This window comes from Erpetoichthys calabaricus, chromosome 2 (genome assembly GCF_900747795.2).
Source record: "Erpetoichthys calabaricus chromosome 2, fErpCal1.3, whole genome shotgun sequence".
In the NCBI taxonomy this organism is placed as follows: domain Eukaryota; kingdom Metazoa; phylum Chordata; class Cladistia; order Polypteriformes; family Polypteridae; genus Erpetoichthys; species Erpetoichthys calabaricus.
In genome coordinates, this window is record NC_041395.2 from 95,537,370 (window position 1) to 95,554,304 (window position 16,935).

Genomic DNA, 16,935 nt, shown 5'->3' on the forward strand with positions numbered 1-16,935 from the left:
AACATTGTTTAAAATACTGTGTACCTGGGTGAAGTCCTTGTAGCTAAAGGTGTTGGTACAACCAGTTATTAACCGTAACAGGCAATAACTTTGTTCATTCAAATAGAAGTATGCAAAGATATGAAAAAAAAACAACAAAAACCAAAAAAAAATGTGTTCATCTAGAGGTCCTTGATAAAGTATCATATATTGGCTATAGACTTTGTTTTTTTTTAATAATCAATAAAACACCCAAACTCTGTACAGAATTTTACCAGTCAAAAATGTTTTTTCCCCCAAAGCTGTTTGCCATAACCAAGAAATATAATAAACAGGATATGCTTATGGCTGATTATCCAAACTGTTAGATACATTAGAGGGAAAATAATGATGCAAAGAATACGAACAGTATTTTAAAACCGTGAATTAGAAATTGTTGCTAAGAGTCTTTTAATTTCAATTTGAAGGAAGCTATTTTGTCACATACCTTCCCTCTGTGTTAACTGGATACTTTCCACTCCACTGGGGTTTACATCACCCACATTATCTGGAAAGATTATATCCGAGTGACCCATAATTGATCCTCGTTGTTCTTTATATTCTGGAATCGATTCCACTGAAGTTGAATGGACATTCTTGTTTCTTTGATTTTCCATCTAAACATAATAGTCTAGGTTAAGCACATGACTACCTTTGTATTTTCCAAAACAGTCTGATAAACACTAATAAAAACACTCACGTTTTACAAATGACCAATCAAAGTGCTATACCAATTAGTAGACTATCAACAAAAAGACCTAATTTAACTCTTTCAAAAAGAATGTGGCCACAACTCAATATGTATAGACATTGTTAAGGGATTTAGTTTTTTACTGAATGTCAGTGGGTCAATTTCCAAGCTTTAAGAAATACTAAAGTTTAAGATATGGAACAAGATGATCCGCTGAGGCAACCCTTAACGGGAGCAACCAAAAGAAGAAGAACAAGAAGAAATACTAAAGATTATACTGGAGGTAACGTTAGTATAATTAAACTTATTCTTTATGTATGTGTTAAGCAAGCAAAGTTCCAATTAAATGCTAATTACAGTGTTTAATTTTCACAGTAATACAACTTTTATTTCAAATACAACACACTTGTCTGATATTGGACTCATACAGGACACAGTAATACAACAGTTAACACAGATGTATTTCAGGATTTTTGCTCATTATAAGAAACTTATCAGAGGTTATGTATCATTTGGGGAAAATAAGGATATATACTTTAAGGACCACCACCAGGTGAGTGGTTGGGGTGCTCATTTTGCAGCCATTCTGAAATTGCCATCCATTTCTATTTAACACACTTTTCCTGACAACATTAGCCAATTCAAACCAGAACAAACTCCCCATGAGTGCTTGCAGGTAAGTGCTTTTTGTTCATGCTCCCCTTCCCTGCTGTGTACAAGCTTCTTCCACGGCCAGGTGCTAAACCTATTGATTCTCCTACAAAGCATTTTTTTTCCTCCAGCTTCCACTCTCTTCGTAATGTAAATTTTAGTTTTTAAAAGATAGCTTTGTTACATACTATATTATTATAACAACTGCAGTAAACATGAAATATCTAAGCACTCACATATAGTAAGATTGTGGCCTACTAGTACAAATGATATTAACAATGAACAAAAACCTTTCCACGTAGGGAGGCTGTGCAACAACACCACAGTGCTTTGACTAACAGGTACTTGAATGTCATAAGCCTAAAATACACAAAGGCTTATGCTCATTCCATTATAAAGTAGCTTCATTCTCAGAGGATTCATTAACTGAGATATTACTATAAGTCACAAAAACCCCCGTTCCTACCCAAAGATTTACCTTCACCTACTGTATAATAAAATGCTGCTTTCTGTGTGTGTGTCCAGACCCTATAAGCAATCTGATTGGTGATTAAGTGGGAAGGATAACACAATAAGTTAGGGGTGCGAATCCTTATTGTGACTTTTTTTTTTTTTTTTTTTTTTTTTTAATTTTTACAAAAAAGAATTAAAGTGAATCACTTCACCACCACCAACAACAACAAACCGGAGTGGTGGCTGTGAGGCTAAGGATCTGCACTGATATCTGCAAGTTTGCCAGTTCGAATCTCTGTTACTGCATAAACAGATCCTACTCCGCTGGGCCTTTGAGCAAAGCCCTTAACTTGCAGTTGCTTCAGGGGCACTGTACAATGGCCAAACCTCTGCTCTGACTAATGCTGTCAAACAGTACAGATAGCAAAGTCAATATCATTCCAAACAGAAGATTTTTCCTTTTTACCGTATCCTTCTTGGCTCTGTAACAGCTTCTGGCTTCTCGCTCTTCAAAATAAGACAACCTGAAATAAAAAATTTCAAACAAATTGAAATACAAAAATACAACTCCAAGTTTTCAAAATACTTGTAATATCTGAAAATTCTGTGTTAAACTGAATACTATCATCAGTCACTATGTAGTTTCTGTAGGTTAAAAGCCAGTCAGTAATGAGTAGAGACATTTTGGTGGACAGTGGAACAAAAGTGAAGAAAGGGCAGATTCAGGGTCAAAGTTAATTACAGCATCATAAACATGTGTCCAGTTGTACAATACTTCCAGTGTTTCTTTATATATAAAACAGTTTAGATGTGACTTCAGAACGTTTATAATATTCACAATCAGAAGTCTGTACAGGCATAAAAACCCTTACGACCCTACGGAGCCCAAATGATATTTGCAAAGCTGAAAAACAAATTCAAAAGTGTTTACTCCATTTCCGTCTTTAAGAAGAAGGGATGGACTCTGGGCAAGGTTTCAGCAATGTGTTGCTGCTGTGTGCTTCAGTTTATTTATTCATTTATTTAATTTTTTATTTTAACATTATTGAATTTATTCAAACCAAAAAACATTCCATACAAGCAAGTCAAGTTTTACAAAACTAGGTTCAAATCAAATTAACCCCCACCCATGAGAAAGAGAGATAGGCCAAGAAAGTAAAACTTTAATAGTAGGAAAAATAAATAAATAAATTTAAATCGAATATAAAAGGGAAGACAAATCGCTTCCTCGATTTAAATACTTATTCTAAAATCTTATTGATTAGATGCTGCCAGGTTTTGAAACGTTTTGTACCGATCCTCTGAGAGAGAATTAGATTTTTTTCCAATTTTCAATTTCAGTTACCCACTGACTTAAAAGAGGCGAGTTAGGATTCTTCCAGTTGTGCAAGATAAGTCTATGGTGCCAATAGTGAAGTAAAGGCAATTACAGTTTGTTTGTCCTTCTCCACTTTAAGTCCATCTGGGAGTACACCAAACACAGCTGTTAATGGAGGGATTCTGACTCCAAGGTTGTCTGAAAGGCATTTAAAAATTTTGGTCCAAAATGATGTTAATTTGGTGCAGGCCCAAAACATGTGACCCAGTGAGGCTGGAACTTGAATGCAATGCGCTATCTTCCACTCCTATTCTGAAATGTTGAGCGAGAGATCCTTTTCCCACTCTACTCTGGGATCTTTAAAATGGAGAGACTTTTAAAATGTTTTTATATATTACACAAATGCTGTCTGAGACCTAAAGACTGATCAATATTTTTTATGGAATAGAGGTAGGTGGGAGGTGAGGAAAATTGGGAAGGTTTTGTTTAGCAAAGTTTCTAATTTGGAGGTCCTAAATTGTTCCTAGTGTGTGCTTGGTGTGTGTGTGTGCCCTGCGGTGGGCTGGTGCCCTGCCTGGGATTTGTTCCTGCCTTGCGCCGTGTTGGCTGGGATTGGCACCAGCAGACCCCCGTGAACCTGTGTTAGGATATAGCGGGTTGAATAATCACTGACTGACTGACAGTTCTTAGTGAATCACCTGAGCTGGCTGTCCCAGAAAGCCAATCAGGCCAAGCATAGTGCAGATTGTACCACCTTCCATATCTTCCTATAGCTTTTTCTGTCTGTCCAAGAACCTCTGCTTTATGTTAGTTTCCACTATGTCAGCGTATTTAAGTTTGATCTGGTTTCAGTGCAAACAGTGTGTTTATTAAAAGTCACTGAACATTCTCTACTTCCTCAGTAACAGCTTCTATGTCACTGTTAAACCCATCCATCCATCCATCCTCTTCCGCTTATCCAAGGTCGGGTCGCAGGGGCAGCAGCTTGAGCAGAGATACCCAGACTTCTCTCCCCGGCCATTTCTTCTAGCCCTTCCGGGAGAATCCCGAGGCGTTCCTGGGTCTTCCCCGGGACCTCCTCCCGGTTGCACGTGCTCGGAACACCTCACCAGGAAGGCATCCAGGAGGCATCCTGATCAGATGCCCGAGCCACCTCATCTGACTCCTCTCGATGCAGAGGAGCAGTGGCTCTACTCTGAGCCCCGCCCGGATGACTGAGCTTCTCACCCTATCTTTAAGGTAGAGCCCAGACACCCTGTGGAGGAAACTCATTTCAGCCGCTTGTATTCACGATCTCGTTCTTTCGGTCACTACCCATAGCTCATGACCATAGGTGAGGGTAGGAACATAGATTGACTGGTAAATTGAGAGCTTTGCCTTACGGCTCAGCTCCTTTTTCACCATGACAGACCGATGCAGAGCCCGCATCACTCAGCTGCGAACCGATCCAGAGAGAGCTGAAGATCACGGCCTGATGAAGCAAACAAGACAACATCATCTGCAAAAAGCAGTGACCCAATCCTGAGTCTACCAAACCAGACCCCCTCAACACCCTGGCTGCGCCTAGAAATTCTGTCCATAAAAGTTATGAACACTTATCACCTTATCGTGGTGGAGGGGTTTGCGTGTCCCAATGATCCTAGGAGCTCTGTTGTCCGGGGCTTTATGCCCCTGGTAGGGCCACCCAAGGCAAACTGGTCCTAGGTGAGGGATGAGACAAAGTGCCGTTCAACACAACCTCCTATGACGAATAAAAAATTTGGACAGCGTTTTCCCTCGCCCGGACGTGGGTCACCGGGGCCCCCCTCTGGAGCCAGGCCTGGAGGTGGGGCTCGATGGCAGGTGCCTGACGGCCGGGCTTGCACCCATGGGGCTCGGCCAGGCACAGCCCGAAGAGGCAATGCGGGTCCCCCTTCCCATGGGCTCACCACCTGTGGGAGGGGCAAAAGAGGTCGGTGCAGTGCGAGTTGGGTGGTGGCTGAAGGCGTGAACCTTGGCAGTCCGATCCTCGGCTACAGAAGCTGGCTCTTGGGATGTGGAATGTCACCTCTCTGAAGGGGAAGGAGCCTGAGCTTGTGCGCGAGGTTGAGAGGTTCCGGCAAAATATAGTCGTGCTCACCTTGATGCACAGCTTGGACTCTGGAACCAATCTCCTTGAGAGGGGCTGGACTCTGTACCACTCTGGAGTTGCCCCCGTTGAGAGGTGCCAAGCGGGTGTGGGCATACTTATTGCCCCCCGACTTGGAGCCTGTACATTGGGGTTTACCCCTGTGGATGAGAGGGTAGCCTCCATCCGCCTTCGGGTGGGGAGACGGGTCCTAACTGTTTGTGCATATGCACTGAGCAGCAGTTCGGAGTACCCACCCTTTTTGGAGTCCCTGGAGGAGGTGCTAGAGGGCATACCTTCTGGGGACTCCCTCGTACTGCTGGGAGACTTCAATGCTCACGTGGGCAATGACAGTGAGACCTGGAAGGGCGTGATTGGGAGGAATGCCCCCCCCCCCCCCGATCTGAACCCGAGTGGTGTTTTGTTATTGGACTTCTGTGCTCGTCACGGATTGTCCATAACAAACACCATGTTCAAGCATAGGGGTGTTCATATGTGCACTTGGCACCAGGACACCCTAGGCCTCAGTTCGATGATCGACTTTGTGGTCGTGTCGTCGGATTTGAGGCCACATGTCTTGGACACTCGGGAGAAGAGAGGGGCAGAGCTGTCAACTGATCACAACCTGGTGGTGAATTGGCTTCGATGGTGGGGAAGGATGCCAGTCAGGCCTGGTAGGCCCAAACGTGTTGTGAGGGTCTGCGGAGAACGTCTGGCAGAGCCCCCTGTCAGAAGTAGCTTCAACTCCCACCTCCGGCAGAACAACAAACTGACACACCAACATAAACAGTTGTTTAATGATCCTTGAAAAAAACATTTATTCTCTTTAAGAAAAGGAGTGTGATCTGCTGTTAACCTCGGGAAACACTGCTTAACCCCCAAATCTTCAAGGGGGAATGTGGTAAAGGAAAGAATGCTGTTTGAAGACCGATCTGCCATGCTGTTCCTCACACCTCCTTTTAAGCTCAAGGTGTTTAAAGGCCATGATGCACTTACTTTAATAACAATATAGCGGCTATGAAATACGAAACAGATACAGGAGACGTGTGTGAACAAGATTGGACACAAGAACCTGGTGCTTGATGTTGTATGAGACTGGTTAAAAAACAAAAACAAAAAAAAAGTTACAGTACCGTGTTCCATTTTCTTAGTAAATAGATAATACACATTAACATATGCACTGTATATACATAATATATACATATATCAATCTGTAACTATCTGTTTATCATAGCTGTTAAATATATATAGTGCCCTCCATAATGTTTGAAACAAAGACAGTTTTCACTTTGATTTACCACTCTGCTCCACAGTTTATAAATTACAATTCAAATGTGATTAAAGTTCATATTGCAAAGTTTAAATTTCAGGATATTCACATACGTTCTACCATGTAGAAATTGCACTTTTTATTCAAGATGAAATTACACTTTTCATTCACGGTCTACAGAGTTTGATTGAAATGTATGCAGATACCCTTCAATGAAAGTCTGCTATGTGCAATTTAAACACATTTGAATTGTTAGATTTGTAATTTTAAACTTTGGAGCAGAGGGGTAAAATAAGGAAAAATGTGTCTTTGCAGCACAATCAGTTTTGTTTGGAATGCTTGTGGCACATTAAGGTAGATACAAGATAGACACTAACTACGGATTCATTAAAGCAAGTACGATCAGACATTACAAGACAAGACTTATGGTGGATACTTATACTTCCACCAGATATACAGCCAGTGCCACATGGCTAATTTGCATTTAACCATGTGTCTGTAGCCAGATCCAAAACAAGCCACAAAAGGAGCCCTTCCTTCCAGAGAAAGAAAGCACATTCAATACTGGGAAACAAGGAAAGATTTATTACTGTTTACAAGGCATTTATGGAAAATATCAGAGAACAGAAACATAAGAGACCTTCCAGCTGTGCACTGAGACACAAGTTCAAATAATGGAATGTGCCAGTCCCATGCGAGACTGGAACTCTGAGTGCAACGATGTATATGTAATTTACATATTACTAGTATCTAGACATTTGTTATTTCATTTGTGGTTATTGTTTCATCTGTGTCTTATTGTTTGAGGCATAGTGTGGCACAGTGGTTAGTACTACTGCCTCACAGCTCAAATCTAATTTTTGGCCAGAATAATTTGCCCAGCATAGTTGGCTTATGCTTCCTTAGCCCTCATTGATAATCGAAACACCACGGCACCATTATAAACCACTCACAACTAGTTCCATTCCTCCTTTCCAATTGACTTCAATGCATTTTGCACAGAATATTCACTCATTACTTGTCACTATATATTTTCTTTGTTGGTCCATGAACATTTATCCAAGAGTGAATAAAATGTTTTACAGTATCAGGTTTCTTTGAAGTCACAATGCATATTGCAATAAAATGTGTGAAGTAATCAATTAAGTGGAGATACCACATATTACAGTTGTTCGATCTCAATGATGTAATCCCCCATTCGTAACCATACCTTCACACATCACAAATGATGAATATGCTTCATAAATTAGGTCCTTTTCCTCCATCAAAAATACCTCATCAAGTGTTTGGATTCAGTTATCCATAGCAGTGTTCTTGTTAAAGTTTTCTGCAAGCATTTCTAGCACCAGATCTCTTGCTCAATCCATAAGCAAGCCTCCCACAACAGGAGGTTGCTTCTTCTTCTTTTCCAAGTCTGTCACTCATCTCCAAATTTCAAGTTCATTTTTCCAGCGTTCATGTGATCTTTATTCATCACCAACAAGATGTATATTGTAATTACCAGCCATCCTCTGCTACCAATGTTACTTTTAAATGAGTCTGCACACTCATTTTAAGAAAAATACAATTTATTGATAAACACAAGGATTATAGAACTATGATAAATGCATATATGTTGACATATAAGACTGGACACAGAGACTAGACAAACATAACATGTAGGCTGGCTATTTACTGGTATTTAGAGTTCTTCTTTAGCTTGTCAAAGACAGTTTTACGATACCAAGTCTTTATAGATGATGTCCGATGATGTGTGGAGTTGTTGCTTTGTTGTTGCTCTGAGTTAAAGTGGAAGATTCTTCATGTGTTACAGTGCACTCATTCTCTTTGCTGCATGACCCTTGTCAGTGCTGTGCTGCTGCTTTCTCAGCTTGCCTTCTGCCGTATTTTGCCAGAACACTTCATAGGGGAAAAAGGCTTTATTAATTTTGGCCCATGAGTTTAGAAGTTCCCTTCTTGAAGTCACAGTTTGTCAGCATTGTCAGAGTACTGGCACACAGCTTTGGCTTGAAGAGTCTCAGCTTCTGGTTCACAAAGATTTTGTCAAATTCGGCTCTCCAAGCAAGAGGCTCATAGCTTTTCAGTTCAGACATCAGGATTCAGATGTTTTCAGGCATTTTGGAGAGCCCCCCACCCCCCCAACCGCCAAGAGAATCCCAGAGGGGGAGCCCTGAGAGAATCCCCTGGAGTTCAACGATTACCCAGAAAATATCCCAGAGACAAAGATTCTTCTTCCAACTCGAGTGATGGGTGCATGTGATTTTAAAGGAATGAACCTTCTCCTAATTGAATTAAAGTCACTTCCAGTTACAAAAATCAGTATCTTCCAATTGGTGGGTTCTTCTGTCCATCTTAGTTGTCATCACTTGAATTATAATCTTTGTCCTTGCTCAAGTCCATTTTGCACCTGCAGAGGAACCTCTGGATAGATATTGGATCACCTCTTATTTACACTTTTTTATCAGATGAAGTCCAGGCAGATCCTGGTACAAGCTAGAGTTCAATCACATAGTTTGGAATGTAAGTGGGGATTTTGTGCAGCTGGATGCCTATATCCCTGTTAAATCTGCTTTCTTAACATTAGAATTACCAGAGCCTACGAAAAAACTCACAGATCCGGCCCACCTTTAAATCCATTCCCACTTCTCCGTCAGCATCTTTTGTCCTGTAAATGTGCCAATAAAGACAAGCAGCCTGGTATCCCATCCCCCCACCGCCGTAGAACGTGCACAAAGTTCTCCCAGCTCATGCCTTGATTGATTATCTGGGACTGAAGTGCTGGAGTTTTAGAGTGGAAATAATAGATCGTTATTTGGAACATGCATTTCATGTGTGTTCCGTTTCTACAATAATCTGTGTAAACACATTGTTAAAAGAAAAACGTTTTTCATATTTTAGTAGTAAATGACAAAATGTTGACATAAACTATATAATGTGTGAAGCCTGAAGTCCAAAGGTCAAATAAACACTTTTACAAAAGGTTCAAGGACGACACAACAAATTCTGTGGTGTAGCGGTAGGAATTGCTGACTTGTAATCAAGAGTTCCCGGTTCGATCCCAACTGCCTCCTATATTTGCCATTTTCAGTAGTGAGCTGCTCTTATTGTTAATATTATACACTACACACATACATTTGGTTTGCATCTGTAACAGACGGTGTACATTTATAGGACTTGTAAAGTTACCGTTTTTCTTCCACTTTTATTCTCTCAGTCACGATAACGATATATACTACCGCCCTTGGGATCTGACGCTGTTAGTTTTTATTTGAAACTGGGAGTAACTGTAGATGTGAGTGGTGTTTTGAGGCAATGGAACTGGACGTTCTCTGATCTGGAGGAATAAAAGCTGATACACAAATGCTGGTGAATCTGCCTTCTTCGTATCTCACTGTCACTTTATTTTGTTTTATTTAGTTTTATTGAGTATTCCTGCTCATGCTGAATTAGTATGCACCTTATGATCTATGATGTCAAAAAAAAAAAAACCCCAGAGACACAAGTATATATGATATTTGGAATTATTCATTTTATGAAAAGTATAGTACATTTCAGAAAACATTGTGGCATGGATGGAACATTAAAGTGATCGTAATTGAGAGAATAAAACTGAAAAAAGCTAACTTTTACAAGTACAATAAATTTATGCCCAATATCCCATATACTTGTCTCTTTCTTTTTTTCTCCGTGCTGCGTTGACATCGTACAACAGAAGGCATAAGCTTATTCAGTGCGAGAAGGAACACGCAGGTGGCCATTTGCTGTGTGCTATAACAAGCTTGACCTGGCGGCGATCAATGCACATGTAACTTTGCAAGGCATGCACGAGGGCCACTGAGAAAAGAGTGTTCATGGCTCACCTTGCAGAGGAACTTCATCGTCGCATCTTACTAGAAAAGGTGATAGAAAAAGGAAAGGAGGATGCAACATCAACAAGCTTCTGTTCCAAGACAGCCGCTTTCCCCAGGAAAGTAAACTGAGTCAGTGTCAGGTGCCCTTTCAATATAATAGGAACCACAGCATTGAGAGAAGTGTGCGCATTGCAACAGGTACACGTCGTAAATGTAGGAAGGATGGTCCTTGTGTGTGTGTGTGAACTGTTAACATTTGAATCTGATGATTGCATATAGCACTGAACTGACCTCTCTGTACTATTCTTTCCTCTGCATGTCCTGGAGTACAAAAGAAACAGCACCATACAGCAACGTGGAGACTGGGAAGATCGCTGGTGAGGAAAACACGCAGTCACCGATTACAACCGCAAGATGTTATGAGAATGAATATGAATAATGTTGCATCCGTGCCATAATGTTTTCTGAAATGTACCATACAGGTCATAAAATATCATATATACCTATGTTTCCGGTTTTTTTTTTTTTTTTGACATCATAGATCATAAGGTGCATACTAATTCAGTGTGAGCAGGAACACTCAATAAAACTGAATTAAAAAAAAATCAAGTGACGGTGAGATACGAAGAAGGCAGATTCACCAGCATTTGTGTGTCGGCTTTTATCCCTCCAGATCAGAGAATGTCCAGTGCCATCGTCTCAAAACACCACTCACATCTACAGTTACTCCCAGTTTCAAATAAAAACTAACAGCGTCAGATCATTAAGGAGGCAGTATGTATCGTAATCGTGACAGAGAATAAAAGTGAAAAAAAAAGGTAACTTTTACAAGTCCTATAAATATACACTGTCTGTTACAGATGCAAACCAAATGTACGTGTATACTGTATAATATTAACAATAAGAGCAGCTCACTACTGAAAACAGTAAATATAGGAGGCAGTTGGGATCGAACCAGGGACTCTTGATTACAAATCAGCAAATCTTACCGCTACGCCACAGAAGCTATTGTATTGTCCTTGAACCTTTGTGAAAGTGTTTATTTGATCTTTGTACTTCAGGCTTCATATATTATATAGTTTATGCCAACATTTTGTCATTTACTACTAAAATATGAAAAACGTTTCTGTTTTAACAATGTGTTTACACAGATTATTGTAGAAACGGATCACACATGAAATGCATGTGTTCCAAATAACGATCTATTATTTCCACTCTAAAACTCCAGCACTTCACTCCTAGATAATCAATCAACGCATGAGCTGGGAGAACATTGTGCACGTTCTGCAGCGGTGGGGGGATGGGATACCAGGCTGCTTGTCATTATCGGCATATTTACAGGACAAAAGACACAGACGGAGAAGTGCGAATGGATTTAAGGTGGGTCAGATTGATGAGTCTTTTCGTAGGCTCTGGTAATTCTAGTGTTAACAGGCCTGATGTACAACAAAAGCATAGCAGAATGGACAATGTACACTTTGTCCTACAGCTAGTGAATTGGTCTTCAGTATGACTGTGAGAAGGTCTGCCCAGAATGATTTAAAGTAACAGTGTTGTGTTCTCATTCCATTTAGTTTTATTTTGTTGTTTAGTACTTACCATACTTTATGTCTTGCCACTTTAAAAAACAGCAGTTTGCCACATTGCAATGTTTAACTTGTAGAGTTTCACCATGTTTTTGCGTCAATGATCAAAGAGTAAGTATATACAGTGCATCCGGAAATTATTCACAGCATATCACTTTTTCCACATTTTGTTATGTTACAGCCTTATTCCAAAATGGATTAAATTCATTTTTTTCCTCAGAATTCTATACACAACACCCCATAATGATAACGTGAAAAAAGTTTACTTGAGATTTTTGCAAATTTATTAAAAATAAAAACATTGAGAAAGCACATGTACGTAAGTATTCACAGCCTTTGCCATGAAGCTCAAAATTCAGCTCAGGTTCATTCTGTTTCTCCTGATCATCCTTGAGATGTTTCTGCAGCTTAATTGGAGTCCACCTGTGGTAAATTCAGTTGGTTGGACATGATTTGGAAAGGCACACACCTGTCTATATAAGGTCCCACAGTTGACAGTTCATGTCAGAGCACAAACCAAGCATGAAGTCAAAGGAATTGTCTGTAGACCTCCAAGACAGGATTGTCTCGAGGCACAAATCTGGGGAAGGCTACAGAAAAATTTCTGCTGCTTTGAAGGTCCCAATGAGCACAGTGGCCTCCATCATCCGTAAGTGGAAGAAGTTCGAAACCACCAGGACTCTTCCTAGAGCTGGCCGGCCATCTAAACTGAGCGATTGGGGGAAAAGGGCCTTAGTCAGGGAGGTGACCAGGAACCCGATGGTCACTCTGTCAGAGCTCCAGAGGTCCTCTGTGGAGAGAGAAGAACCTTCCAGAAGGACAACCATCTCTGCAGCAATCCACCAATCAGGCCTGTATGGTAGAGTGGCCAGACGGAAGCCACTCCTTAGTAAAAGGCACATGGCAGCCTGCCTGGAGTTTGCCAAAAGGCACCAGAAGGACTCTCAGACCATGAGAAAGACAATTCTCTGGTCTGATGAGACAAAGATTGAACTCTTTGGTGTGAATGCCAGGCATCACGTTTGGGGGAAACCTGGCACCATCCCTACAGAGAAGCATGGTGGTGGCAGCATCATGCTGTGGGGATGTTTTTCAGCGGCAGGAACTGGGAGAATAGTCAGGATAAAGGGAAAGATGACTGCAGCAATGTACAGAGACATCCTGGATGAAAACCTGCTCCAGAGCGCTCTTGACCTCAGACTGCGGCTACGGTTCATCTTTCAGAAGGACAACGACCCTAAGCACACAGCCAAGATTTCAAAGGAGTGGCTTCAGGACAACTCTGTGAATGTCCTTGAGTGGCCCAGCCACAGCCCAGACTTTTTTCACGTTGTCATTATAGGGTGTTGTGTGCAGAATTCTGAGGAAAAAAATGAATTTAATCCATTTTGGAATAAAGCTGTAACATAACAAAATGTGGAAAAAGTGATACGCTGTGAATACTTTCCGGATGCACTGTATAGAGTTAAAAAAAAAAAAGTTCTAAAATATTAGTTGACTACTTAAAGTTTATCATGCTTATCATTATCTTTAGTTATAATATCACTTATCTAGCAAGTGTTCATTCACATATTCAGACACGGTATGTGTCAGCTTTTTCTTCACGCTTTATGAGCTCCACATGCCTTTAGAAATAAATGTAAATTATTTTACTACGGGTTCTGTTAATTGCTTTGTTTTGTAATTCTGTTTCAAAAACTACTTATTTTTTCAAAACTGTTTTAACTTGAGCGGTCAAAAGCAATGTAAAGATGTTGTATTTTGCCCATCATCTGGTGTAGTTTAAATTTTCTGTTTCATTATTTATTTAGACCACATACAATGGTAAAAAAATGTCAGACTGAAGAACTAGATTTCTTTATATTTAGAGAGCAGGCAATAAGGGGATTAGATACTGAAGAACCTTCTGTGCTTTAGGTGACTGACTCACTGACCAGAATCTCTCTGCCTCTGATGACTATCAATACACCACATTCCAGGGGACCCACCTCTAATACAATGAAAATAATTGTTATTCAATATGTAGCACATTCATATTGCATTAACATTTTAAAATGTTGTCCTGGTGAGCGCTAAGTAAGATAATTGGAGGAAGTCAAATATATAACCATATTAACTTTAGTAATAGGATAATAAAATATCTATTAATGAAATAAAAATCTATGTGATTTCATAATGCAAAATTTTAATACAGAAATGTTACTTCATTGTTATGATTGAAAGAGGCAGTAAAATTGACATAAACCTCAAAGGAATATGTACAATATACACATGTACATGTATTATGATCTGTGATTTAAATGGTAATTAAGGGTTTTTCTATCCTTTTATAAAAGAGAGAGAGAGAGAGAGAGAGAGAGAGAGAGAGAGAGAGAGAGAGCACACGCAATGTTTATTGACTCACAAACAAAAATGGCAGCAAAGTGGGCAAGGCATTGAATGCAATACATTCAACAAAAACAGAAAGTAAAGATGATTTGAAAAAAACATGTTTGAAATGTTTGCGATTCAGCTATTCAAAAAATATTTCATTTTAGGGAAAAAAACATTCCTTTGCTAATAATAATAATTTAATATTGTTATTGTGAGAAAACAGAACACACATATATATGTCTATACGGTGCTGATCTTCAATCTTTTAAGGTGTCTTTACGACATGGATTATCTAATAATGCATACTGGTTTGAAATTATTGCAATATCAATTTAAGTCCATAATACTGAGCCCCATCTCAATTGAAATAGGTTTGTCCTACCTTGAGAAAAGATGTCGCACCATGTCTACTAATGTTTGCTCACAAGACTTCCTCAGTAATGCTGCAGAAAGAAAAAAACAAGCATCACAGGAATACATAGACAGGTATATTTAATAATAAACTACATTACATAATTTGCTTTTAATTGGCAATTTTTATCTTCAGTGACTGAATTTAGAAGCATTTTGCAAAATTCCCAAACATTTTACCTTACTTGAACAATGAAATGTATTTATTCTCATCAATAATCAAACATTCAATTACCTTTCTTTTACATTAAAAAACATTGTCAAAATAAAACCAATAAACAATATATTGATCAACTTCTTTTTTCGGCTGCTCCCGTTAGGGGTTGCCACAGCGGATCATCTTCTTCCATATCTTTCTGTCCTCAGCATCTTGTTCTGTTACACCCATCAGTTGAATGTCATCTCACAACACATCCATAAACCTTCGCTTAGGCTTTCCTCTTCCCTGGCAGCTCTATCCTTAGCATTCTTCTCCCAATATACCCAGCATCTCTCCTCTGCACATGTCCAAACCAACGTAATCTCGCCTCTCTGACTTTGTCTCCCAACCGTCCAACTTGAGCTGACCCTCTAATGTCCTCATTTCTAATCCCATCCATCCTCATTACACCAAGTGCAAATCTTAGCATCTTTAACTCTTGCTACCTCCAGCTCTGTCTCCCGCTTTCTGGTCAATGCCACCGTCTCCAACCCATATAACAAAGCTGGCCTCACTACCATCCTGTAGACCTTCCCTTTCACTCTTGCTGATACCCGCCTGTCACAAATTACTCCTGACACTCTTCTCCACCCATTCCACCCTGCCTGCACTCTCTTTTTCACCTCTCTTCCACAATCCCCATTACTCTGTACTGTTGGAAGTATTTAAACTCATCCACTTTTGCCAACTCTACTCCCTGCATCCTCAACATTCCACTGACCTCGCTCTCATTTACACACATGTATCTGTCTTGTTCCTACTGACCTTCATTCCTCTCCTCTCTAGAGCATATCTCCACCTCTCTGGGGTCTCCTCAACCTGCTCCCTACTATCGCTACAGATTACAATGTCATCAGCAAACATCATAGTCCATGGGGACTCCTGTCTAATCTCGTCTGTCAACCTGTCCATCACCATTGCAAATTGTATTCGTCACTCCCACAGCAGACCTTACCACGGTAACACTTCCCTCGTACATATCCTGTACAACTCTTACGTATTTCTCTGCCACTCCCGACTTCTCATACAATATCACAGCTCCTCTCGAGGCACCCTGTCATATGCTTTCTCCAGGTCCACAAAGATGCAATGCAACTCCTTCTGGCCTTCTCTAAACTCATCCATCAACATCCTCAGTGCAAACATTGCATCTGTGGTGGTCTTTCTTGGCATGAAACCATACTGCTGCTCACTAATCATCACCACACTTCTTAACCTAGCTTTCACTACTCTTTCCCATAACTTCATGCTATGGCTCATCAATCTTATTCCCCTTTTGTTACTGCAGTCCTGCACATCCCCCTTATTCTTAAATATCGGCAGCAATACACTTCTTTTCCACTCCTCATGCATCATCACACTTTCCAACATTCCATTAAACTATCTGGTTAAAAACTCCACTGCCATCTCTCCTAAACACCGCCATGCTTCTATAGGTATGTCATCTAGACCAATTGCCTTTCCATTTTTCATCCTCTTCATAGCTGTCCTTACTTCTTCCTTGCTAATCTGTTGCACTTTCTGATTCACTATCTCCACATCATCCAACCTCTTCTCTCTCTCGTTCTCTTCATTCATCAGCCTCTCAAAGTACTCTTTCCATCTGCTCAACACACTCTCCTCGCTTGTGAGTACGTTTCCATCTTTATCCTTTATCACCCTAACCTACTGCACATCTTTCCCAGCTCGGTCCCTCTGTCTAGCCAATTGGTACAGGTTCTTTTCTCCCTCCTTAGTGTCCAACCTCTCATACAATTCATCATATGTCTTTTCTTTAGCCTTCACCACCTCTCTCTTCACCTTGCGCCTTATCTCCTTGTACTCTTGTCTACTTTCTGCATCTCTCTGATATATTGATCAACAAAAAAAGAAAAAAAAACCCAAAAGTTTCATTTAAGTCAGTGAAAGTCAGAGGGTTTCAGATTGAGGACCAAATCGTTACCACATATATTTTACTATGTGAAAAATGTTAAATTCTAATCTAGTGTTGCTGTGTCTGCATTACAT

At 40.2% G+C, this 16,935-nt stretch overlaps 1 protein-coding gene across 1 annotated transcript in view; it reads right to left on the reverse strand.

Annotated features, from left to right (window-relative positions):
- The window catches only part of LOC114645301 (Golgi-specific brefeldin A-resistance guanine nucleotide exchange factor 1-like), a 243,866-nt gene that overhangs the window by 173,030 nt on the left and 53,901 nt on the right, over window positions 1-16,935 (reverse strand). The window contains 3 exon segments of the mRNA XM_051922496.1: window positions 467-635; window positions 2,280-2,337; window positions 14,701-14,761. Of these exon segments, the coding sequence (XP_051778456.1) occupies window positions 467-635; window positions 2,280-2,337; window positions 14,701-14,761 (288 nt within the window).